At 38.4% G+C, this 24,998-nt stretch overlaps 1 protein-coding gene across 1 annotated transcript; it reads left to right on the top strand.

Moving 5' to 3' along the window:
- Positions 1–630: 630 nt before the first annotated feature.
- selenoi (selenoprotein I) lies at positions 631–24,998 on the top strand. Its single transcript, XM_043676308.1, has 9 exons — positions 631–700; positions 1,218–1,326; positions 6,875–6,949; positions 9,100–9,362; positions 11,708–11,816; positions 13,481–13,529; positions 14,142–14,322; positions 14,433–14,615; positions 20,255–24,998. Exons 1-9 carry the CDS (start codon positions 671–673, stop codon positions 20,318–20,320), a joined length of 1,065 nt encoding a protein of 354 aa, XP_043532243.1. The 5' UTR covers positions 631–670; the 3' UTR covers positions 20,321–24,998.

The raw sequence follows: 24,998 nt of genomic DNA, 5'->3' as shown, positions 1-24,998 counted from the left end.
TGCTGTAAACTTTAGAATCTTAAATTGTGAACAGTTTCCCTTCTACTGACCTGCAAAATTATTTTCTGCATTTTGTGGGAGTTTTTTTTTTAGCATAGCTTGCTATTCGCAAAGACTTTACATTTTAAGAAGTAGTGGCTGGATTAAAATGCTGTGAAATTAATAGTTGATAACTAAATTTATTGTTTTACCGTGAGCCTTAAATAACCAGAGACCATGGCTTTGAGTTACCTATCCTTAATTGCAACTGCTTTGGATGAGGTAAATCACAGCAAGCTTGGTTGGTTGTTACAGGATGTAATTTGCAGTTTGAAGGGAAAAAACTGATTTTGATATTTGGTTTCCTTCCCGCTAAGAATACAGCAGTCATTTGGTTGAGCATACCTCTACCATTTGTAGTGGTCACACTAGCCAGTGTATCCCTTTGTTCAGATCTTGAGCACCGATTCATTAAATCTGAAATGGAAGATCAATCTGGCAAAGTTTTTAATTGGAAGCCTTATTTTTGTTCTGATTAATGCAATAGCTAGCTTCTTTTAGTCGCCTCTGTTTTATTTTAAATTTACAAATACATAGATTCTGATTTTGCACTAAAATATGCATGAGTTTTGTCTTTCTATTTTCCTTGCAGTATAGTGCAGTGGACACCAATCCATTATCTGTATATGTTATGCATCCATTCTGGAACTCTGTAGTTAAGGTAAGAGCATATTATGATGAATTTTCAGTATTCCTGGATCCTTGTAGTTACCTCTTTTTTTAGTTTCATTGCAGCATTAGGTATATGTACTAAATCTGATTTAAAAATAGTTTTCTTAAGATACTTTGTACCAGATTTCCTTGTAAAATAATTTATTAAGAGAATTCCTGAGTTTTCTTCACTGTCAGTCTCTTGTCTATGGTGTACCTGTAAGTTTTGAGTATTGCTCAGTATGAGCAGCTTTTATGATCCATGGTGGAAGGATGGGCCACATTTGGACAGTGGAATTAGATATCTCCTATTCATTGAGATCCCGTTGGTAAGAATGTGCTCATTCAATGTAAGAAAATGTTACTTTAAGATATATAGAAGATTTTAAAAAAAAAAAACAGAAATTGAGCTGGCCTGACATACTGTTCAGATTTAAAACTTTTTAAATTTACTATAAACACTACTTAATCTATGCTTCTAATTTCTAATCTGCTGATTTTATCAAGTTTCCTTTTTGCTTTTATAGATTTTACCGACATGGCTGGCACCAAATCTATTGACGTTCTCTGGTTTCATGCTACTTGTGCTTAACTTTTTTATGTTGGCCTATTTTGACTATGATTTTTATGCTTCAGGTAAGAGATTGGTTTGGTTTGTTTTTCAAAAAAGTGAAAATTGCTTAAATATTGCTGTCCCAATACACTGACATAGTTACTTCACCAGGTTCCCAAGGCACCAGGAGTCTTTGAAATTAAACTGTAGACTTTTCATATGAGGAGCTGTTGAGGGCTTTGGATCTGTACTTGAATTTTGAAGAATGAGGGGGATTTGATTGAAATTTACAGAAATCTGTGAGACCCAAGTAAAAGTGGATGTGAAGGTTTTCCACTAGTAGGAGACTAGGACCCAAGGACATAGCCACTGAGTGAAGGATGATGCTTTAGAACTGAGATGAGGAGGAACTTCTTCAAACAGAAGGAATCTGTGGAACCTGTTGTCACAGAATGCTGTGGAGATAGTCACCAAGTGCATTGATGAAAGGTCAGCCTTGATTGGTTAGGGGCTCAGTTATGGGGAGAAACTTAACCAGCTCAATTTACCACCAGAGCCATTAATTTTCTATGGGTGGAAAGTGGTTTCTGTTCTTGTTGCTCCTGGTATTTGCATTGCATTAACTGTTAATCCTAGCTGGGGACGTCCATACAAAAGCACATTTTGGCTTGTATGGCACTATACAGGAATTATTGAAACACATACTTTATGTAATTATGCATTGCCAACTGTCTATTAGGCCGCTTCCTTTTTTTTACATTACATTAAATGTATTATCGTATGGTGTATTTTTGAGCAATTGCAAAGGATTCTGAGCTGGTGTGAAGCTTTCTGTACTGAAGCCTTGGTTGCTGCTCCTGGGCTCGATTTGTATAGAAGAGGCAGTGTTGTCTAATGAATGGCTCAACTGCCCCTAGCCCAGCTGTGAACTAGAAGGTTTTGCATGTCTCCACCTTTAAACAGGCAAGACTCCACTTGCAGGATTTTGTTTTGCATTTTTCACCCATCATGGAGGAAACTCTTCTGGAATTAATTGATGTTTGTCATAGAGATGTACAGCATGGAAACAGACCCTTTGGTCCAACCCGTCCATGCCGACCAGATATCCCAACCCAACCCAATCTAGTCCCACCTGCCAGCACCCGGCCCATATCCCTCCCAACCCTTCCTATTCATATACCCATCCAATGCCTCTTAAATGTTGCAATTGTACCAGCCTCTACCACATCCTCTGGCAGCTCATTCCATACACGTACCACCCTTTGCGTGAAAAGGTTGCCCTTTAAGTCTCTTTTATATCTTTCCCCTCTAGTTCTGGACTCCCTGACCCCAGGGAAAATCCTTTGTCTATTTATCCTATCCATGCCCCTCATAATTTTGTAAATCTCTATAAGGTCACCCCTCAGCCTCTGACGCTCCAGGGAAAACAGCCCCAGCCTGTTCAGCTTCCCTGTAGCTCAGATCCTCCAACCCAAAGGTGAATGTGCACGTTCTTTCATTCAAATTAAAACTACCACAAGTATTAAAGGTATGCATTAAAAGTAGATTGGCACTTATTGAATATAATGAACATCTTCCAGGTGCATCAGTCCCTACTTATTTTGATTTATAGTGGATGTTTTTCAAACAATCACTCCTCAAAGGAAGAAAGTGTTATCCGTGGACTTTAATCCAAATTATGAATCGATTGGTTAAGAAAAAGAAGGAAGCATATGTCAGGTACAGACAGGATAGATCGAGTGAATCCTTAAGTATACTGCTACTTTCTTTATACTCTAAGAGGGAAATCAGGAGGGCAAAACGGAGACATGAGAGCTTTGGCAAATAGAATTAAGGAGAATCCAAACGGGTTTTACAAATGTATTAAGGACAAAAGGGTAACTAGGGAGAGAATAGGGCCCATCAAGGATCAGCAAGGCGGTCTTTGTGTGGAGCACTGAAAATGGGGGAGAAACTAAATGAATATTTTGCATCAGTATTTACTGTGGAAAAGGATATGGAAGGTATAGACTGTGGGGGAAATAGATGGTGAGATCTTGCAAAATGTCCAGATTATAGAGGAGGAAGTGCTGGATGTCTTGAAACGATTAAAGGTGGATGAATCCCCAGGACCTGATCAGATGTACCCGAGAACTCTGTGGGAAGCTAGAGGAGTGATTGCTGGGCCTCTTGCTGAGATATTTGTATCATCGCTAGTCACGGGTGAGGTGATGGAAGACCTGGAGTTTGGCAAACGTGGTGCCACTTTAAGAAGGATGGTAAGGACAAGCCAGAGAACAATAGACCGGTGAGCCTGACCTCAGTGGAGGGCAAGTTGTTGGAGGGAATCCTGAGGGACAGGATGTACATGTATTTGGAAAGGCAAGGACTGATTTGGGATAGTCAACATGGCTTTGTGCGTGGAAAATCATGTCTTTCAAACTTGATTGAGTTTTTTTTTGAAGAATTAACAAAGATTGAGGGCAGAGCAGTTGATGTGATCTATATGGACTTCAGTAAGGTGTTCGACAAGATTCCCCATGGGAGACTGATTAGCAAGGTTAGATCTCATGGAATACAGGGAGAACTAGCCATTTGGATACAGAACTGGCTCAAAGGTCGAAGACAGAGGGTGGTGGTGGAGGGTTGTTTTTCAGACTGGTCGCCTGTGACCAATGGAGTGCCACCAGGATCGGTGCTGGGCCCTCTACATTTTGTCATTTTTACATAAATGATTTGGATGCGAGCATAAGAGGTACAGTTAGTAAGTTTGCAGATGACACCAAAATTGGAGGTGTAGTGGACAGCGAAGAGGGTTACCTCAGATTACAGCAGGATCTGACCAGATGGGCCAATGGGCTGAGAAGTGGCTGGAGTTTAATTCAGATAAATGTGAGGTGGTGCATTTTGGAAAGCAAATCTTAGCAGGACTTGTACACTTAATGGTAAGGTCCTAGGGAGTGTTGCTGAACAAAGGGACCTTGGAGTGCAGGTTCATCACTCCTTGAAAGTGGAGTCGCAGGTAGATAGGATAGTGAAGAAGGCGTTTGGTATGCTTTCCTTTATTGGTCAGAGTATTGAGTACAGGAGTTGGGAGGTCACAGGCTGTGCAGGACATTGGTTAGGCCACTGTTGGAATATTGTGTGCAATTCTGGTCTCCTTCCTATCGGAAAGATGTTGTGAAACTTGAAAGGATTCAGAAAAGATTTACAAGGATGTTGCCAGGGTTTGAGGATCTGAGCTACGGGGAGAGGCTGAACAGGGTGGGACTGTTTTCCCTGGAGCGTTGGAGATTGAGGGGTGACCTTCTAGAGGTTTACAAAATCATGAGCATGGATAGAATAAATAGGCAAAGTCTTTGGGAGAGGCTGAACAGGGTGGGACTGTTTTCCCTGGAGAGTTGGAGATTGAGGGGTGACCTTAGAGGTTTACAAAATCATGAGCATGGATAGAATAAATAGGCAAAGTCTTTTCCCTGGGGTCGGGGAGTCCAGAACTAGAGGGCATAGGTTTAGGGTGAGAGGGGAAAGATTATAAAAGAGACCTAAGGGACAACTTTTTCAGAGGGTGGTACATGTTTGGAATGAGCTGCCAGAGGATGTGGTGGAGGCTGGTACAATTGCAACATTTAAGAGGCATTTGGATGGGTATATGAATAGGAAGGGTTTGGCGGGATATGGGCTGGGTGCTGGCAGGAGGGACTAGATTGGGTTAGGATATCTGGTCGGCATGGACGAGTTGGACCGAAGGGTCTGTTTCCATGCTGTACATCTCTATGACTCTGATATCATCAGGGCAATATCTCAGCTGTCCTCATGGCTGAGAACCGAATGAAAAGTTATGTTTTCAACAGGAGATCGCAAAATGAATGAGGCCTGGAGCTGGAATCTAAAATGCAGGTAGGGAGGTTACTGGTTGAGACAGTGAGCGTGGTTTTGGAAAAGCACAGCAGGTCAGACAGCATCCAAGGAGCCGGAGAGTTGACGTTTCAAGCAAAAGCCCTTCCTTTTCCAGCACCACACTCTTGACTCTCATATCCCAGCATCTGCAGTCCTCACTCTCACCTGAGAACACCAAGAGCATTGCTGTTTACAGATTACCGTATGCTGCTTTGAAAGATATTTGTTCGTCTGTCTCAATCCCAAGTGCGTGTGTACAATATTTGCCATGAATAGAAGGAGCTAAATCACTTGTCTGTGGGCACCAGATGTGAATGCAATTTGAATTAACAAGCTCATGTCTTTTATTTGCATCATAGAATGTTTTAAGAGGCTAGTAGTGATTCGTTGTAATCTCCTTCTCATGAAATATTATGAAATATCTGACTTTGTCCCTAGACCTAAGTTGTGCCTGATTTTATTCTGCTGGCCTTGACCAGGCAGGTTGAGTAGCTAAGTTGTTGAGCAGACAAACTATGGGACACGTTTATTTCTGGCAACTGGCCTTCCACCCATGCATTGGCTAATCTGTTTTGAGATGGTAATGTGATTAATGCATGGTCATAGCTGTCTCTCTGTTCTGTTGATTCTGCTGTTGAGGAACATTTTATAACCTAATCCATGTTGTTGACTGACATGAGAAAACACCACAAATATCTTTTCAATTTGAGATGTGTTAGTCCTTATTGTTTACAGCTGAATTAATTTAGCAGACTTGATAAAGTGACAATTTTCCATTACATTAATTTCTAGACTACAACTAATATTGCTACTAACAGATTCTCTGTTGGTTCATCAGTATGAAAATGCTTCCTCTTCCTCGTGTGATGGCCTTGCTTAAGTTGGTGTAATATTTTCTCCTTATTGGCCTCAAAGTTAAAATGTTCTGTCTTGGTAACTTATTTACCACTATATTTCTCATGTTCTTTTTGCTAGCTGAGGGGAAAGGTATGGGGCAAGAAGAGTGTTCCCAAAATATCCTTCAGCAGAAGCTTGTGAATGACTTCATATCCAGATTTTAATAGCACCATATACTCGGAGTGCTTTAGTTAGCTGACCAATACCTGAAAATTGTCTGCAGAATTGTTTTATTGTTTCCATTTGTCATTTGGAAGTTTATTTTTATCATTAAATAGACTAAAGTTAAAGTATTTCATTTCTGTGGACTTGTTGTTCTGCTATAATGTACATTTCACCAACAACACAAATTTGCTGTAACACAGCCGACGAATTGGGGACGTGTTTCTGCAATGCAAACTTTTAAAAACCTGTTGGCTTTAATGTGATTACATCGCCAACACTTTAAGTGCTATTTCTAAAGTGTGATTTTTTTCCCTATAATGTGAGGTTGCACAAGAATGCAACTATTGCTCTTTAGAAGAACTGTCTATTTAAAAACTGGTTGGCTAGTTAAAGGTGGGACAGTCTTCAGTTTTTTTTTTTAATGATTTCTCAGTGCTATTTGGAATCCATGGTTGTTTGTTGTAAACTGAGTAAATTATTTTGTAATCTAAGTAACCATTATTACCCTTTATTATATGAAATGCCTTATTTTCTCCTGTTTTAAAGTTGGGAGAAAATGAGCAGGTAGTTAAATTCTTCTGTTTCATGGCAATATTGATATCCAGGGAGTTGGTGAAACATTCTATTGAGTAAATGATGTCCTATTGGAGACTGACCATATTTTCTCCCTGCCTTTTCTTTCTCTTACAGGTTCAGGTTATACACATGTTCCAAGTTGGGTATGGATTGCTGCTGGTCTCCTGAATTTCACGGCATACACGTTAGGTCAGTGATTCTTAAAACTGTATTGGTTGAAGGATCCTTTCTGAATGGAATCCATTAATTGTGGAACCTAATTTGATTTTAAAAAACATGCATGTAATAAGACAGTGCTGCAAGTAGTTTTTGAATTTTTTTGGAAAGAAATATCTATTTTCTTAAGTATCAGTGAGATGGATATGCCAGCTTATTGCAGAGTCTGGTTTATTCTTGATGGAGGAAAGCAAAGGACTACAAAAGCACAAAGAATGCAGAGGGTGATTAGGAACATTTTGAGGAAGTAAACAGGCAGGAACCTGGGATGGGGAAGCACTGCTAAAGCACAGGAAGAGCAGAAACTATATGGGAGCATCATTGTGGCAGTTCCTCAAGGTATTGTGATAGACCCAATTGTTGTCAGCTGCTGCTTCAAGACCTTCCTGCCATATTTCGGTCAGCAGTGGGATGTCCCTTAGCCAGCGCACAATGCTAAGCACCATTTGTAACTGCTTGGATGTTGAAGCAGTTGGTGTCCAAATGCAACAAAATCTGGAAAACCTTTGGACTTGGACTGTTGAGTGAAAAGTTATATTTGTGTGACAGTGCCAGAAAATGACCTTCACAAGAGAATCTAATCATTTTTTTTTTCCTTGATATTCAGTGCATTACCATTCCTGAATCCCCCTCTAAGTAACCTCCTAGGAGTTCACCGTTGACTGGAAACTGAAAAAGACCAGTCATAAAGCATTGGATATAAGAGCAGGTCAGCAGCAAGGAATTCCATGGTAACTTGCCTTCTAGTTCCCCAAAGTCTGTGCAACATCTACATATCAAGCTGTGATGAAATAGTGTCCATTTCCTTGGATGAATGTAGCTTGAGCAACACTTTGAAGCTTGATACCAGCCTGGAGAAAGCAGTGCATATTATTTGGGTCCCATCCACCCACACCTTCGTTCAATTCTTTCGCCACTGACTTGCTTGGTTGAAGCAGTCTGTACCATATGCAAGATGCCCAGTGGTACCCCTCACTGAGGTTTCTGTACCTTTTTGTAAACCTATGACTTGGAAGGACAAGGATGAAGGTATGAGAGAACACCCCTATATGAAAGTCCTCCTCCAAACACATATGTGTTTAACTTGGAATTGTATCACCTTTTCCTTCTTTGCTGCTGGGTCAAAAATCCTGGAGTTGCCTCCTGAACACAGTGGTTCATGAAGGTGGCTTCCCAACATGTCTCATGGATGACTGTGAAGGGCAAAACATGCTAGGTTGCTCAATGATGCCTATGTTCATGTAAGATGAGCTTTATTAAAAAGTTACGATGTTTAAGATTATCGAAGAAATTATTTTATATCAACTTTTCTATCTGATTATTGTAAATTAATAACTTAGAAATATAACAAAATTAGAGCTAGCTGTTCAGTAGTATCAGAAAATGTTCATTTATTCAAAGGATTGTGGATGTCTGTAATATTCTACTCCAAAAAGCTCTTGCTAGCTTCATTGTAATTCTGAACACTAAAATAGATTTTTGTTTTTGAGAATTATTGGCATGATGGAGTTGCAACAGATCAGAAGTTCATTAACTAGTAAAACATGTTTGAGAGATTTCTGGCTGACCTATATTGGCTCCTCTGTTAGATTTTTAAAATGCTCATTGTCATTTTCAAATTCTCCACAGCTTCACCCATCTAAACTCCTCTAGCTCTCTGACCTCTTGAGCATTGCAGTGTTTAATGCTGAATTGCTGGTGGCCTTGCCTTCAACTGTCAAAACTCTGAAGATCAGGTTCCATCTCTAAACATCCCTGCCTAGTAAATTGTCTAGCCTCCTAGAAGGCACCCCTTAAAGTCTAACTTTTTTTTTAACCAAGCTTTTGGTCATCAAACCTTTAGGTGCTGAGTCAAATTCTGTTTTATAATATTACTCTGAAGTTTGGGGCATTTTACCATGTTCAATAAATGGATAAATACAGTTGCCTTTGTCAAAAGGCATGCATTCTATGCAACATTACTTACTTCAGCTGTTCAAGTATTTGCCCGATGATGAGAGAGGTTTTTTTTATTTTGTGTGGCTATAGTTGGATTAGAGAGGTATAAATACATGACAATTTTATTTTAGCAAACACTATGGTGATCCAAATACTGAACCTATCTCTTTATCAATTTCCAATAGATGGAGTTGATGGGAAGCAAGCTCGACGGACTAGCTCCAGCACTCCACTTGGAGAACTCTTTGACCATGGTTTGGACAGCTGGGCCTGTATATTTTTTGTAGTCACTGTCTATTCCATCTTCGGACGTGGGGAGGCGGGTGTCAGTGTCCTTACGCTCTTCTTCATTCTGTGGGTAGTATTATTTTCCTTTATACTTTCCCACTGGGAGAAGTACAACACAGGGATTCTTTTCCTTCCATGGGGATATGACCTCAGTCAAGTGGTAAGTGAGTATTCTGATTTGTGTAGCAATTTGTCGTGGTAAGCTGTCATAAAGTGCTTTGTGCAGTGAACTCTTCTGATGTGCAATAATTTGTCAAACCAATTGTAACCAAACAATTTGAGAATTAAAGACCATTAATTCTTGACACTTTCAATATAATTTATGCAAATTTAAATGAGGAAAAATAACATCAGTTAGCATAAGGGATACTGTAATTTGCATTTTTTTCCAAAAATAAGTTGGTCACAACAGAAGCTGTATGAATACCCATTCTTCCTACTATTGATAGTTTAAGCTTGAAATTGTTGAAAATGGTTAGCATTTCAATGATTACAGCACAAAATGCCTTGTGCAAAATCCAGGTCTCAACCATTTTATCTTTTCGATGTTTGCTTACTCTGACTTGTTTCCTTCAGTTCCCAGGAGAATCCTCTTTTTAGATTTTAATACTTTGCTCAAACAGTAGGATTTCCAACAACATGATGAATTTGAAGTGCACTATGAATTAAATTGTCTTTCTCTGAAACAGCTCAGTATAACTTGAGCTGTTTCCATAAACATCAATCTATTCTTTTAAAAATGATACTACCTAATGAAGACCAACTTTCAGCATAGAGTCAGAGATGTACAGCATGGAAACAGACCCTTCGGTCCAACCTGTCCACACAGACCAGCTATCCCAACCCAATCTAGTCTCACCTGCCAGCACCCGGCCCATATCCCTCCCAACCCTTCCTATTCATATACATATCCAAATGCCTCTTAAATGTTGCAATTGTACCAGCCTCCACTACATCCTCTGGCAGCTCATTCCATACACGTACCACCCTCTTTTATATCTTTCCCCTCTCAACCTAAACCTATGCCCTCTAGTTCTGGACTCCCTGATCCCAGGGAAAAGACTGTCTATTTATCCTATCCATGCCCCTTTATAATTTTGTAATCCAACAGTGGCCTAACCAATGTCCTGTACAGCTGCAACATGACCTCCCAACTCCTGTACGCGATACTCTGACTAAGAAAAGGAAAGCATACCAAACGCCGCCTTCACTATCCTATCTACCTGCGACTCGCTTTCAAGGAGCTATGAATCTGCACTCCAAGGTCTTTGTTCAGCAACACTCCCTAGGACCTTACCATTAAGTGCATAAGTCCTGCTAAGATTTGCCTTCCCAAAATAAAGCACCTCTCATTTATCTGAATTAAACTCCCATCTGCCACTTCTCAGCCCATTGGCCCATTTGGTCAAGATCCTGTTGTAATCTGAGGTAACCCTCTTCGCTGTCCACTACACCTCCAATTTTGGTGTCATCTGCAAACTTACTAACTATACCTCTTATGCTTGCATCCAAATCATTTATGTAAGTGACAAAAAGTAGAGGACCCAGCACCGATCCTTGTGGCACTCCACTGGTCACAGGCTTCCAGTCTGAAAAACAACCTTCCACCACCACCACCCTCTATCTCTTGAGCCAGTTTTGTATCCAAATGGCTGGCTCTCCCTGTATTCCATGAGATCTAACCTTGCTAATCCGTCTCTCATGGGGAACTTTGTCGAATGCCTTACTGAAGCCCATATAGATCACATCTACTGCTCTGCCCTCATCAATCTTCTTTGTTACTTCTTCAAAAAACTCAATCAAGTTTGTGAGACATGACTTCCCATGCACAAAGCCATATTGACTATCCCTAATCAATCCTTTTCTTTACAAATACATGTACATCCTGTCCCTCCGGATTCTCTCCAACAACTTGCCCACCACCGAGGTCAGGCTCACTGGTCTATAGTTCCCTGGCTTGTCTTTACTGCCCTTCTTAAACAGCAGCACCACGTTTGCCAATCCCCAGTCTTCCAGCACCTCACCTGTGACTAAGGATGATACAAATATCTAGCTTCTCAGTTCTCGGGTACACTTGATCAGGTCCTGGGGATTTATCCACCTCACTTCAATAATATTTATTGTTTTAAATGCTGCTTTTTAAAGAAAATATACAATCTTAACTTGTCTGCTGCAATGATGATGTCTGCAGTGCAACATGTAAGAATTTTGTACTTAAAATGCAATTTTAATGTCAGTTAATGGTATTTCTGTTACAAGTTTCTTTTTTGAATGGAAAATTCCATATGATTAACGTTTTTGATCCTCCATTAATTGACTTAGACTTGCTACCTTATCAGTCATTTCATTTTACAATCTTTTTATATAGTGAGATGGGTAAGCATATTTTAATTATGAAATAATTTAGATCTTGTAAGTCTGTTACAGACAACCACACTCCAATGCAGCATTATGGTAATGTGCGCCACAAATTAAAGCCAAAACGTTTTCTTAATTCTTTTGCAGACTATTTCAATTGTGTACATCGTTACTGCTATAGTTGGTGTTGAAGCTTGGTATGGACCAGTCTTCCTTAATTTACAATACAGAGATCTCTTCAGTGTTATGATTCTGGGTATGTAGCTTCTCTTAAATATGTTAAGACTTATCAGTGTGAAACCAAGCCGAGTGAAAATAGACTTTCAAGTAGTGCCTCTGTGCTCTACAAAGGATGAAGGTTCCCATCTGCAGTTCTCCAACAGGGTGAATTTTTAATTTCAGCTTTGTTGCCAATGGGTAGTCAGTTACAGTCCCTCACTTTTAAGTGGGAGTGAATTACTATCTTCTGACTCTGGAATGATGCAAGACATGTGAAAGGAGTGGGTTTTAACCAAATTATCAAAAAATTCTCAATCAAAGTTGTGTTCCATTGTAAATAAAAACATTGGGGTGTAGGAAATGCTCTGCAGGTCAGGCAGCATTGTGGAAAAACAAATATTAATGTTTTAGGTTGATGACCTTTCATCAAAATGAAGTTGTTCTTGTTATCAACCGCTGGGTTCTGATGAAAGATCGTCAACATAAAATGTTAAATTTTGTTTCCACGAACATTGCCTGACCTGAACAACAATGCAGATTTCTGGAATCTGCAGTATTTTTGGATGTCGGTCTTTTGTCTGTACGTGTGCATACTCCAAAGATTGCTGTCATTTTCAGAGTCAGGACGGTGAATGCTTTGCTGATGTTACTTTTCCAGGCCTTAAACAGTTTTTTCAATCTAAATTTAGAAAGTTGGTTTTTAAATGTAAACTAAGCCATGGTGTTTCATGAACTTGCATACAGAAGGATGTGGACGTTTTGGAGAGGGTACAGAAAAAAATTACCAAGATGTTGCCTAGTGTGGAGGATTTTGGGTATGAAGAAAGTTTTTGGATAGACTGGTTTGTATTCATTGGAATACAGGAGGTTGAAGGGTGACCTGATTAAAAGATGAAAGAGGTGGGGGGATTAGTTTTTAAGAAATGTGTGAAGCAAGTTTTTTTTTCCACACAAGGTGTCGAGTGGCTGGAACATGCTGCCAGAGGTGGTGGTAGGAGCAGAGACACAATAGCGGCATTCAAATGAATATGAAGGGAATAGAGGGATATAGATAGTGAAGAATTTTGATATGCAAGGGCAAAATGGGTTACTGCAGGCTTGGAGGGCCATAGGGCCTGTTCCTGTACTTTTCTATATGGTTAAAACAAAAACATTTAAGACAACATTCCCATTAGTTTTCACATAACAGGTATGTGAAGCTTGTGCTACTAATTCACATGGGTGTTTTTGGAATCCTTCACTAATCAGGCATGAGAAATTCAAATAGGATATAAATGAGTAGGACTTGAATGTTATAACTAGTCCATGAATTTTCATTTTGGATCCTAATAGTCTGTATGTTTCAAACATCTAACGATTACAATTGCAGAAATGTCTGAGTTCATGACTGCAATACTTGGTATTCCAGCACTATGTTCGTGATATTAAATCTTTAACACGCTAGAAAAACATTCAGCATCGTTAATATCTGTTGTTTTAAAACTGCTGTAACATGGGCAACTGTGTTGCACTTACGACAAAACATGAGTTATTTATGCATCGTTCCCACCTTGAGCAAAGTTTTTTTTTTTCTTTATGATTTTGGATGTGACCATTTTCAAAGCATGCCGTTGTAAATTTATTGAATTGAACACTGAAGTCGTTTCATGGACATAGTATACTGATGCCTATGAGTTGAAATATATTTAATTTATCTTCTAGGTTGTGCCTTTATTGTCACGTTTCCTGTGAGTTTGTACAATGTTTTCAAGTAAGTATCTGAACTTTTTGTTCTTTTGTCACCTTTTTAACATGGTTTTTAACAAGTTTTACCAAGTATTAATATTTCAATTTGAAAATTTTATTATAAAATAGAAACATTTTAAAGCTGTTAATATTTTGGAATAATTTTGTTGAATGTTTGCTGTCATGAACTTTGATCATAAATGCACTCTATTAGCTGCATTTATTCTAGTTTTCTTTGAAATTGATTTTTGGGGTCCTTATTTATACATGTGCTCAGCGATTTTAAAGGAGTCTGGGATTGTAAATGATCATGATTAGCTAATAAAGATAGTGTATCTGTTGTTCTTGGATGACTTATTGCATCTGCGATCCTTTGACCAAGTTATTAAACATAAGAGGGAAAAAAATGCCTTGGAAACCCACGTTTGCAAAATGTTCAATTGTGGAAATAGCATAAAACCTATAGCGGGTCGTTATTTTTATTGAGGTCTATATATTGTGGGTCAAAATTTTTGATTTTTAATATTTTACATTGCTTTGCTGTGTAGTACAGCATTTCTTATAAATATATTGAAAATTTGGATAACTTGAGTGAAGCTTGACTACTTTTATTAAATGCTGTTCTCTTGTTTCTTAGAGCATATAGGTCTAACACCCTGAAGCACCACTCCTTTTATGAAGCAATGCTGCCATTCGTTTCACCAGTATTGCTTTTCAGTCTTTGCACACTCTGGGTCTGTAGATCACCATATGATATTATGGAGAAACATCCAAGAATAGTATACTTTTTGGTTGGCACAGCCTTTTCTAATCTCACGGTAAGATTATCTGTCTGCCCGTTCACCACCTTTTTTTAATTATAAAGAAATGCTCTTGTATTTTTATTTATGTAAATATGACTAAATGTTTCTTCTCTTCTACTTTGCAGTGTAAGCTCATAGTTTGTCAGATGAGTAATACTCGCTGTCAGCCCCTCAGCTGGTTTCTCCTGCCATTGGTTGTAGGTGTGATTTTTGTAATCTCTGGTATCTTGCAAGACAAAGAATATCCTCTTCTCATTATTTTGACTACAGTAATAACTCTTGCACATATTCACTATGGAGTATGTGTGGTAAGTAGATTTTGAGTACTTTGCCACTTAAGTATTTCTAGTTAAACAGTAGTTACTTTACTACGATGTATCATTAGTATTGAGAAACATTTTCGTGGAACTGATTTAGCTTTAAAAGGCAGCGCTGTTTGAGGAAAGAGCAAAAGCCTTTATGAACAATGATTATATTTTATTTTCAGTGCCTCCATTATAATTGAAAAATTGATGCTTGTTTATTTTTATAATATGCATCTGGCACTTTGATTCCATACATCTGGACTATTTTTAAGTGTTTTCAATTTACAATTGTTTGGCATTTTCTGATTTTAATGCCGCCGCCACCACCACTCAGTCTTTTTTTCTGCATTGCTACATGAATTAAGCATTTAGCGTTTCTTTGTCTTTGAATTTGACAACTTTTTGAAGACAGTTTTAAAAAGAAAAGCTGAAGTGATTTTAGAGTTGTGATTGTCTCAAGATTTCGACCTAAAAATACAAGAAATAGGAGCACAAGTAAACCATGTGGTCTGTCCAACTTGGTCAGCCATTTAGTGTAATAATGGGATTCAACCCCACTTTCCTGCCTCATTCCTCCCCTCTTGTCACATTCTTTCTTTTGGTTTTCTTTTGGTTTCTCGCAAAAAAATCTATCATAGTTTGAATACATGCTGTGAAAGAATGCACAACCTCTCTGGTAAATAATTTCTAATATTCACAACTCTTTTGAGTTAAGGTGTTTCTCCTCATCTGTCTAAAATTGTTTTATTTGCTGCATGTTTTCAAAGTCCCTGATCTGAGCACTTTGTGTCTTCTCTATAGTTTTCAACATTAAGGAGGAATGAAAGGCTTGGGGGAGGGATGGTGATGAAGGTGGTAACTAGGATGTTGTCTTGCTCCTATTTGACTTAATGCCATGAGACTTTGAGGTATGGAGTCCACGTTGATGGATTCAAGACCACTCCCTCCTAATTGTATACCACAATGTTCTGGTGGATCTGTTTGTCAATGGTGCAAGATATATCCTGTATTAGTAATGGAAATATCTGGGAGATTGAAAGGTATCTTATGACTTTCTTCATGTTATCTACCTTTTGATTAGTTACATTCTCAAATTGTGATAAATTTGCAAATAGGATTTTCCCTTTACTGAAACCATGTTGACTTGTAATCATACAATGGTCTTTGATTTGCATTAAGATGACTTTTCTGTAATAGCTTGTAGCATTTTGCCGAGAATTGATATTGGGCTAATTGGCATGTGGTTCCCTGCTTTATTTCTCCCTTCTTTTCTTGAAAACTGATGTAATATTTGCTTGGTTTCAAGTCTACTGGGTTCATTCCAGTGAGTGTGACTGCCTCCTGGAACTAAGTGTCTAGGCAACCTTTTTTCCCCCTTCCCTGATGCCCCACAATATTTACACTTAAGGCTTCAGCTCAGCATCCACTAGCTGAAAGTGCCCACATGCTTTAGTGATGGAAGATTAGTTAATAGTTAACATTCAGTAGTCAATTAGTTAATATTACACAGCTAAAGTAATAAATAGGAACTTGTACTTCCTGTGCTTTGAGCTCAACTGTTGGGGGCTGATAAAGGTAGTAAATGGAGGACCCTTTATCCTGCTGTGCATTAAATTCCTACACGAACCCAACTGGCTTGTCTTTTTTGGGTGTTAGCAATGTTGCCTAAGCCAGCATTTATTGCCCACCCTGAATTGCTGAGGACTTGAAGAGTCCACCATGTTGCTTTAGGTACGAAGCCACATGCAGATGAGCAAGGATGGAAGATTTCTTCCTTAATGGACACTATTGAAGTAGATAGGGTTTTAAATGACCATCAACAGTGGTTACCTGGTTACCATTTAGACAATAGACAATAGGTGCAGGAGTAGGCCATTCTGCCCTTCGAGCCTGCACCACCATTCAATATGATCATGGCTGATCATCCTTAATCAGTATCCTGTTCCTGCCTTAGCTCCATAACCCTTGATTCCACTATCCTTGAGAGCTCTATCCAACTCTTTCTTAAATGAATCCAGAGACTGGGCCCCCACTACCCTCTGGGGCAGAGCATTCCACACAGCCACCACTCTCTGGGTGAAGAAGTTTCTCCTGAGCTCTGTCCTAAATGGTCTACCCCGTATTTTTAAGCTGTGTTCTCTGGTTCGGCACTCACCCATCAGCGGAAACATGTTTCCTGCCTCCAGAGTGTCCAATCCTTTAATAATCTGATATGTCTCAATCAGATCCCCTCTCAGTCTTCTAAACTCAAGGGTATACAAGCCCAGTCACTCCAGTCTTTCAGCATAAGGTAGTCCCGCCACTCCAGGAAGTGACCTAGTGAACCTACGCTGCACTCCCTCAATAGCCAGAATGTCTTTCCTCAAATTTGGAGACCAAAACTACACACAATACTCCAGGTGTGGTCTCACCAAGGCCCTGTACAGCTGCAGAAGAACCTCTTTGCTTCTATACTCAATCCCTCTTGTTATGAAGGCCAGCATGCTATTAGCCTTCTTCACTGCCTGGTGTACCTGCATGCTTACCTTCATTGACTGGTGTACAAGAACACCCAGATCTCTCTGTACTGCCCCTTTACCTAAATTGATTCCGTTTAGGTAGTAATCTGCCTTCTTGTTCTTGCCACCAAAGTGGATAACCATACATTTATCCACATTAAACTGCATCTGCCATGCATCTGTCCACTCACCTAACCTGTCCAGGTCACCCTGTAATCTCCTAACATCCTCCTCACATTTCACCCTGCCACCCAGCTTTGTATCATCAAAATTTGCTAATGTTATTACTAATACCATCTCCAAATCACTAATTGTAAAAAGCTGCGGTCCCAGCACTGATCCCTGCGGTACCCCACTGGTCACTGCCTGCCATTCCGAAATGGAGCAGTTTATCACTATTCTTTGTTTCCTGTCAGCCAGCCAACTTTCATTCAAAGTTAGTCCTTTGCCCCCAATACCATGCGCCCTAAGTTTGCTCACTAACCTCCTATATGGGACTTTATCAAAAGCTTTCTGAAAGTCCAGGTACACTATATCTACTGGATCTCCCTCGTCCATCTTCAGAGTTACATCCTCAAAAAATTCCAGAAGATTAGTCAAGCATGATTTCCCCTTCATAAATCCATGCTGACTCTGTCCTATCCTGTTACTACTATCCAGATGTGCAGTAATTTCTTCCTTTATAATAGACTCCAGCATCTTTCCCACCACTGAGGTCAGACTAACTGGTCTATAATTTCCTGCTTTCTCTCTCCCACCTTTCTTAAAAAGTGGTACAACATTAGCCACCCTCCAATCCGCAGGAACTGATCCCGAATCTATCGAACTCTGGAAAATAATCACCAACGCATCCACGATTTCTCGAGCCACCTCCTTCAGTACCCTGGGATGTAGACCATCAGGCCCCGGGGACTTGTCAACCTTCAGACCTAACTGTCTCTCCAACACCAATTCCTGGCAAATATAAATTTCTTTCAGTTCAGGTCCTTCAGCCACTGTTACCTCTGAGATTGCTTGTGTCTTTCCCAGTGAACACAGATCTGAAGTACCAATTCTTCTGCCATTTCTTTGTTCCCTGTAATATATTCCCCTGTTTCTGCTTTCAAGGGCCCAATTTTAGTCTTAAGCATTTTTCTTTGCCTTTCACATACCTAAAAAAACTTTTACTATCCTCCTTTTTTATATTTTTGGCCAGTTTACCTTCGTACCCTCATTTTTTTCTCTGCGTATTTCCTTCTTCGTAATCCTCTGTTGTTCTTTAAAAGCTTCCCAGTCCTCCGTTTTCCCACTTATCTTTGCTATGTTATACTTTTTCTCTTTTAACTTTGTTTCTTAACTTCCCTCTTCAGCCACGGCCACCCTGCCTCCTCCTAGGATCTTTCTTCCTTTTTTGGAATGAACTGATCCTGCATCTTTTAAATAGATTTTAGATTTAGATTACTTAGTGTGGAAACAGGCCCTTCGGCCCAACAAGTCCATACTGACCTACCGAAGCGCAACCCACCCAGACCCATTCCCCTACATTTACCCCTGCACCTAACACTACGGGCAATTTAGTATGGCCAATTCACCTGACCTGCACATTTTTGGACTGTAGGAGGAAACCAGTGCACCCGGAGGAAACCCACGCAGACACAGGGAGAATGTGCAAACTCCACACAGTCAGTTGCCTGAGGCAGGAATTGAACCCGGGTCTCTGGCACTGTGAGGCAGCAGTGCTAACCACTGTGTGCCACCGTGCCACCCACAATTCTGCATTATACACAGAAATATCTGCCATTGTTCCTCCACTGTCATCCCTGCTAAGGCATTGCACCATTGAACTTTGGCCAGCTTCTCCCTCAGCTCCATAGTTCCCTTTATTCAACAGAAATATTGTCACTTCCGATTGTACCCTCTTTCCCCCTCAAATTGCAGATTGAAGCTTATTGTATTATTGTCACTACTTCCCAATGGCTCCTTCACTTCGAGGTCCCTGATCAATTCTGGTTCGTTGCACAGTACCAGATCCAGAATTGCCTTCTCCCTGGTAGGCTCCAGCACCAGCTGTTCTAAGAATCCATCTGAGGCACTCCATAAAGTCTCTTTCTTTTTTTTAGATTAGATTAGATAACTTTACAGTGTGGAAACAGGCCCTTCAGCCCAACAAGTCCACACCGCCCCGCCGAAGCGCAACCCACCCATACCCCTACATTTATCCCTTACCTAACACTACGGGCAATTTAGCATGGCCAATTCACCTGACCTGCACATCTTTGGATTGTGGGAGGAAACCGGAGCACCCGGAGGAAACCCACGCAGACACGGGGAGAATGTGCAAACTCCACACAGTCAGTCGCCGGAGGCGGGAGAATATTCATTTCCCAGGCCCTGTCCACTTGAAGCCACGTCTCAGTTATCCCCACAACATCGTATCTGCCAATTTCCAAAAGAGCCTCTTATTTCTAATGCTTCGTGCATTCATATATAGTATTTTTTAATTTTGTTACTGCCCTCACCCTTCCCATCAACTCCTAATGCATTCAACCTTACAGCATGATCCCGTTTTGAGTTTTCTGCTTCATTGATACAAGTCTTCTGCTTCAAGTCTTTCTTGACTTCCCTTGTTTTAATTCTGTTTTTAACATTTCTATCATGGTGGGATTTGAACCACAAGATCCCAAGACATGAGCCTGTCACTGCCTCCCCAATATTATATACTCTTTCCTGATGCCTGACTTTGGACGTAATCTCCTGACTGTACACCCTCCTGACCATAGTTTGAAAAAGCTGGCTCTTTTTAAAGGAATGACAAGTTTGTTTTGCATTTTTTTCACATGCTGTGGCCATCTATATTAGTGAATTAGAGAAAACATAACCTTGACCCCATAGATAAGTACTCTTTATGCTGGTGAACTACATGGCAACAAAATTGCCATGAAAGGTAGACTAATAAACCATGTCAAGAATGACTCAAAATTGAACTAATGAGTTGAAAAAGGTTGAAATATATATAGAGCTGGAAGCAGTTTTGCAATATCACAATGATTGGAAATACCCTGATGCACCTTAGCATTGAGAATAGCCAGGAATTAGATAAGTGTTACTTTCAAGGAATTAAAAACATGTCTTTTGAAATAAACATCTTTATTCTCTTTTACATAGGTGAATCAACTGAGCAAACATTTTAACATTTACGTATTCTCATTGAAAAAACCAAACATTGAATGACTAGAGGAGGAACAGAAAATTGGCTTGCAGGCTTCTGAAGTATTGTAAAGAATAGCAACAGAAGAGCCTGTGAATGCTTCAACCATCACTGCAAACTGTGCCCCCCACCACCAACAGTAGAAAACAGGAGATTTAGATGGTCCCTCCTAAGTATTAAGATATTGTTTAATGAAGAGGTACTGATAAAATGAATAACTTAATTATGTAAATAGACAATAACTGTACACAAAGGTTGTGTGCAATTGGCTGGCACTGTTTTTTTTTGACGTGACGCTCCCTTTCATTCAAGTTCTATTGTACTATCGGACTCTTTGATTAAAATAGATGGTAACTTGTATCCAAGACAATGGATGAAGAAACATTTCGTTGGACTTCCACTCTTTTTAAATTCAGAACCTAGTCCTTGGGTAATGTGATTATACTTTTGTTTTTTTCTGCATTGTCCGCATTTTTTTTTCAACTTGTCCTGAAACATAATTCCATCTTTCCTAGTATACTGGAGATTGTGTTCTCTTGCCTATAGTCTGAGTAAAATGGCCAATTTTGGAAATTGCACATTTTTACAAAGATGGAATAGTAATGGAGTCTTGAGTATGAGTTTGCCACAGCTCATGTTTAAACCTCTTTTCTGAGAAAGTTATAGCTTTTGCAAAAGAAATTGGATGGAAATATTAAAAATGAAGTTCATTATCCAAAACCAATCAAAGTCTTAAATAGATGTTCTCAGTTCTTCTGTTTCAGTTTTTTTTGTGTGGTGGTGAATGCATGCCGATTTTTCTACAATATAGTTTTTTCAATGGGAGATTTGTGCTTGAATGAAGAGTATACTAAAAGTCTCAGAGCAAGGTATACTTGGAAGGAACAAGCATTACTAGTAGTAGTTGTGTTTATTTTACAAACCAGAGGTTTAGTTCCTAAATACTGTTTAGGAAAAGCAATTTAATGTGTGTATTTTCATTTTTGGCAATTACACTCAGTTAAGGTGGAGGGGTGTAGAGAAGGGGTAGAACTATCTGATTGTCATGTTTCATAATATAATAATCCATACTTAATTTGGATCCTTGTTAAGCACAAGTTAGTTAATGGTCTCACTTCCATAGAGGCAAAGCTTGCCATAATAAAATATTGCAATATTCATTTTCATAACTAATTTCTTCCAAAATATTTGGATCTGTTGAATAGAATCTGTTCTAATAACTTTTATGTTTTCATGCTAACCATTTTGTACTAACTCCAGTTTCTTTTTAAAGCAATTTTGACTGGGCCAACTAATTATAACCATATGATTAATTGTATTGCAGCTTCAATGAGATACCAGCAAGTCTTGCACAGTTGTATCAATAATTGTCTCTGAATATGAACTAAAGTTCTAATATCATGGCAAAATATCAAATCCACCTTTTTATGTTTTTAACTATCTGTAGTTAAAAAGTGAAGTTTGAATCCACTTAATGCCTCTTTGTTGTGCCTCACTGACCTCTTGGAAACTTTAGAATAATCATCTTTATATCACTTACTATTTCACCTGTGGTTTGTGTGTTTGATTCTGATGTTTCAAACATATGTTGTCAGAATTCTAAGAGATGAATACCTAAAGTTTTTAGCTTTGTAATTCAGTCAGATTGAATCTGACTTGAAAGTCATAAATTGAAAGTGCTTAATTTGACCATCAACTTTCAACCAAAATACAATTCAAAGCCCACTTGTGATTCATATTTGTTGTTGGAAGGAGTCCATGATCAATTGTTTGACTAGTTCCCTTCATTTATTAAAGGGTGCAATGCTATGGAATATTGTTTTTCTTTAATTTGCGGCTTCAGGTTGCATGTAACTTCTACCTTTTTTTATTCCAATTTGTAGAAGAGATTGAGATCCTGGTAGTGCATTAGTTCAAATCGGAATGTACAGTGAGCTGGCTGATCTAGCAATGGTTTTAATACTACCTCTTGTATATGAGGATGTCGGTCCTTTTAACAACTGTGTCAATTTGTGAAGTACTACTTGAAACTAATGCAGAAGTTTGTTTAATATTAGAGGTAGAAGCACTTTCTGTGCCAATTCCAGACGAGTCTGTTATTTCCGGGTTCAGACAGTAACTGAATCATGAATTCATGCAAATGTAACTTTTTTATTGATTTTTAGCTGCTGATGTAATTATTGTAACATTTTTGTTAGGGATGTCAATGAATTATATCTTAAGCTAATATTAAGTGTTGCTATTTACAATTTAATTTTGCTTTCCTCTCCATCTACTCAGTTAAATTGCCAGTAATGTGATTGTGTCTTAAACACTTAATTGGTGTGGAGCATTGATGTGTGAACATCCTCATGGCTTTCAGTTGTTATGGGTACACATTATTTGATTAATTCTCAAGAGGCTGTTATTTTGTACAGAAATATCTAAATACAACTTTGCTGTTAATGAAAAATAAACTCTTCTCCTATTATGAATTAATGCATGGTTAAGTTGGTTAGATATGTACAATGAATGCTGACTTGGAATAATTGCAGATATTTGATAGTGTAAATAGGTTCTTATGTTGTATAGTGGTTCTCAATGTCAGAAAATGAGTTGTGGTGAAGTGACCACAGAACTTATGTGCCTCCCTTGTATCACTGGATTTTGCAATTTTTTTTATATTCCTAGTAATATCCTGCAAAAAGTACAATACCTTCCCCCTGCTTCAGTTAAAAGCTTTTAAGTAGAAGTTCAATCAAACCGCTTCTATGGAGAAAGTAGTGAACATTCTTGTACACTAAGGTGACTTGTGGTTTTCTTGATGAAAGTTAAAGTTTAGTATTTCCACTTGCATATCTTACTAGCTTTTTTTGTAAGAAGTGTCAGTGGCTGCAGTTTTTTTTTAACCATTTTAAGATTTTGATATTTCTTGCAGGCATTATTCTCCTTGGCCTTTGCCATGTAATTTCATAGTGGTAAAAACAGAACAGCTTAACAATCTTGTCACTTTTTTTTTCTTTTTAAGTAGCAGTGGCAGTCTAGGTTTTCTAGAACACTTAATCCAAATGTTGGATACGAGGGGCTGATGGTCAAATTTTGGCTTTGTTTACATCCCTCTCTCTACCACAAATAGTTTAACTGTTTATTAGCACTAAAACCTGTAAGCATCTTATGTAATTAATGCAAAAACCTTTTGTTTTTTTGGGTTTTGGGTCCAGGGTGCATGGTTACTCCAGATTCCATTAGTACCAAAGGTCCTGTATAATGAAAATGATAAATTATTTCCATTCAAACTGAAACAATTAAACCTTAACAAATTTATACTAGATTGTGAAGTGCTTTTCACACCTGCCATTGTAGTGTACTGTTAATTCAATTTGCACATTGATCTTGTTTACAAGTTAATACCACAATACAGCTGTGTAGAAATCTGTTTTCTATCCTTTTGAAAGCCGATTTTATTCAAATAGTTAACCCATTTTGCTGCTCAATTGCTGACATTTTTAAATTTGGGAATGATGTTTGTTTGTTTGTTTGTTTGTTTGTTTTTGTTTGTTTAATTAACTTAATTGTGTGCATGTTGTATAATTCAGAAGCCTGAATACAGCTTAATTTGTGATATTATTTAAATTGATATTTAATGTCTTATGCAGGCAATTAAATTCAGATTATTCAGATTATATCTGTCTCTGTTAGATGTATTCGGTAATATTTTGCTGCCTTGAGTTTGCTTCTGAAACTGATTGTTCAAGGCTGCTCGTTTTTGTTTCTTTGTTCCTCAGTAAATTAATTTAAAGAATAAGTGGGATATGAAAAGAAGAGATGGACGTTCTCATAAACCTTGGATGATAGTTAAAAGCACATTTAAGCAGTTCGGGGTTTGTCTGTTTTGGGGAAAAATCTGGTGAAAGGAATAATTTTCAAAAATGCTAAACCAAAATATGAATTTTCTTTCCTGTAAATCTAAAATGCCACAATGTTATAGTTTGCAGATGCCATTTCAGTTGGAGCTTATTTTGGAGAACATTGAGAAGACTGCATATAATTTAAACACTTGTGAATGTCTTAAATTTTGATCACTACCTGTTAACTGAGTGATTTAACAATAAAAGTGAAATGAGCTTGTTAACTGGTTATTAAATCAATTTAAATGCAACTTTTCCAGTCATCTTGTAAACATAGCCTTGAAGATGCACTTTGTCAGAATTGATTCAAATTGTTTACTGCCAACCTTGGGTGTATTAAGAGTTCTGTGATTTTCATACACTCTTCTCGTTAACTTTAGTATATCAACAGGTAACAATTTCATGCTTATCAGGCAATAATTTTGAAATCTTTTTTGATTTTTAAATCTCATTTTAATACTTTTATTTTGAATTGCTAAAAATTGAAGGGATTTTGGTTTGAACTTAGCTTTTGCATTCCTCATTGTGACAATGCAGGAAATGGTGGGTATGCAAAAATCTGTTTTCTTTGCAACTTGTCTGAGTTCTGGTCTCTGATTTAACTGAATTAATTGCATACATAATATTTCAGAGAACCTTATTTTGGACAGCCCTCCAAATTTAAAGAAAAGTTAAAATAATTTATCAGTATTGCACCTTTTGTGATAATAAATGACAGCTCTAAAGTACATGCTTGGACTTTGGAAAGAATGGAATGTTATACGTGAGTTGCCAGAAGTGACTTGGTTACAAAAATCAATAAAATAAATTGTCT

This window comes from Chiloscyllium plagiosum, chromosome 3 (genome assembly GCF_004010195.1).
Source record: "Chiloscyllium plagiosum isolate BGI_BamShark_2017 chromosome 3, ASM401019v2, whole genome shotgun sequence".
Classification (NCBI taxonomy): domain Eukaryota; kingdom Metazoa; phylum Chordata; class Chondrichthyes; order Orectolobiformes; family Hemiscylliidae; genus Chiloscyllium; species Chiloscyllium plagiosum.
Note: the sequence above shows the minus strand (reverse complement) of the source record. Positions and strands in the feature narration are given on the sequence as shown.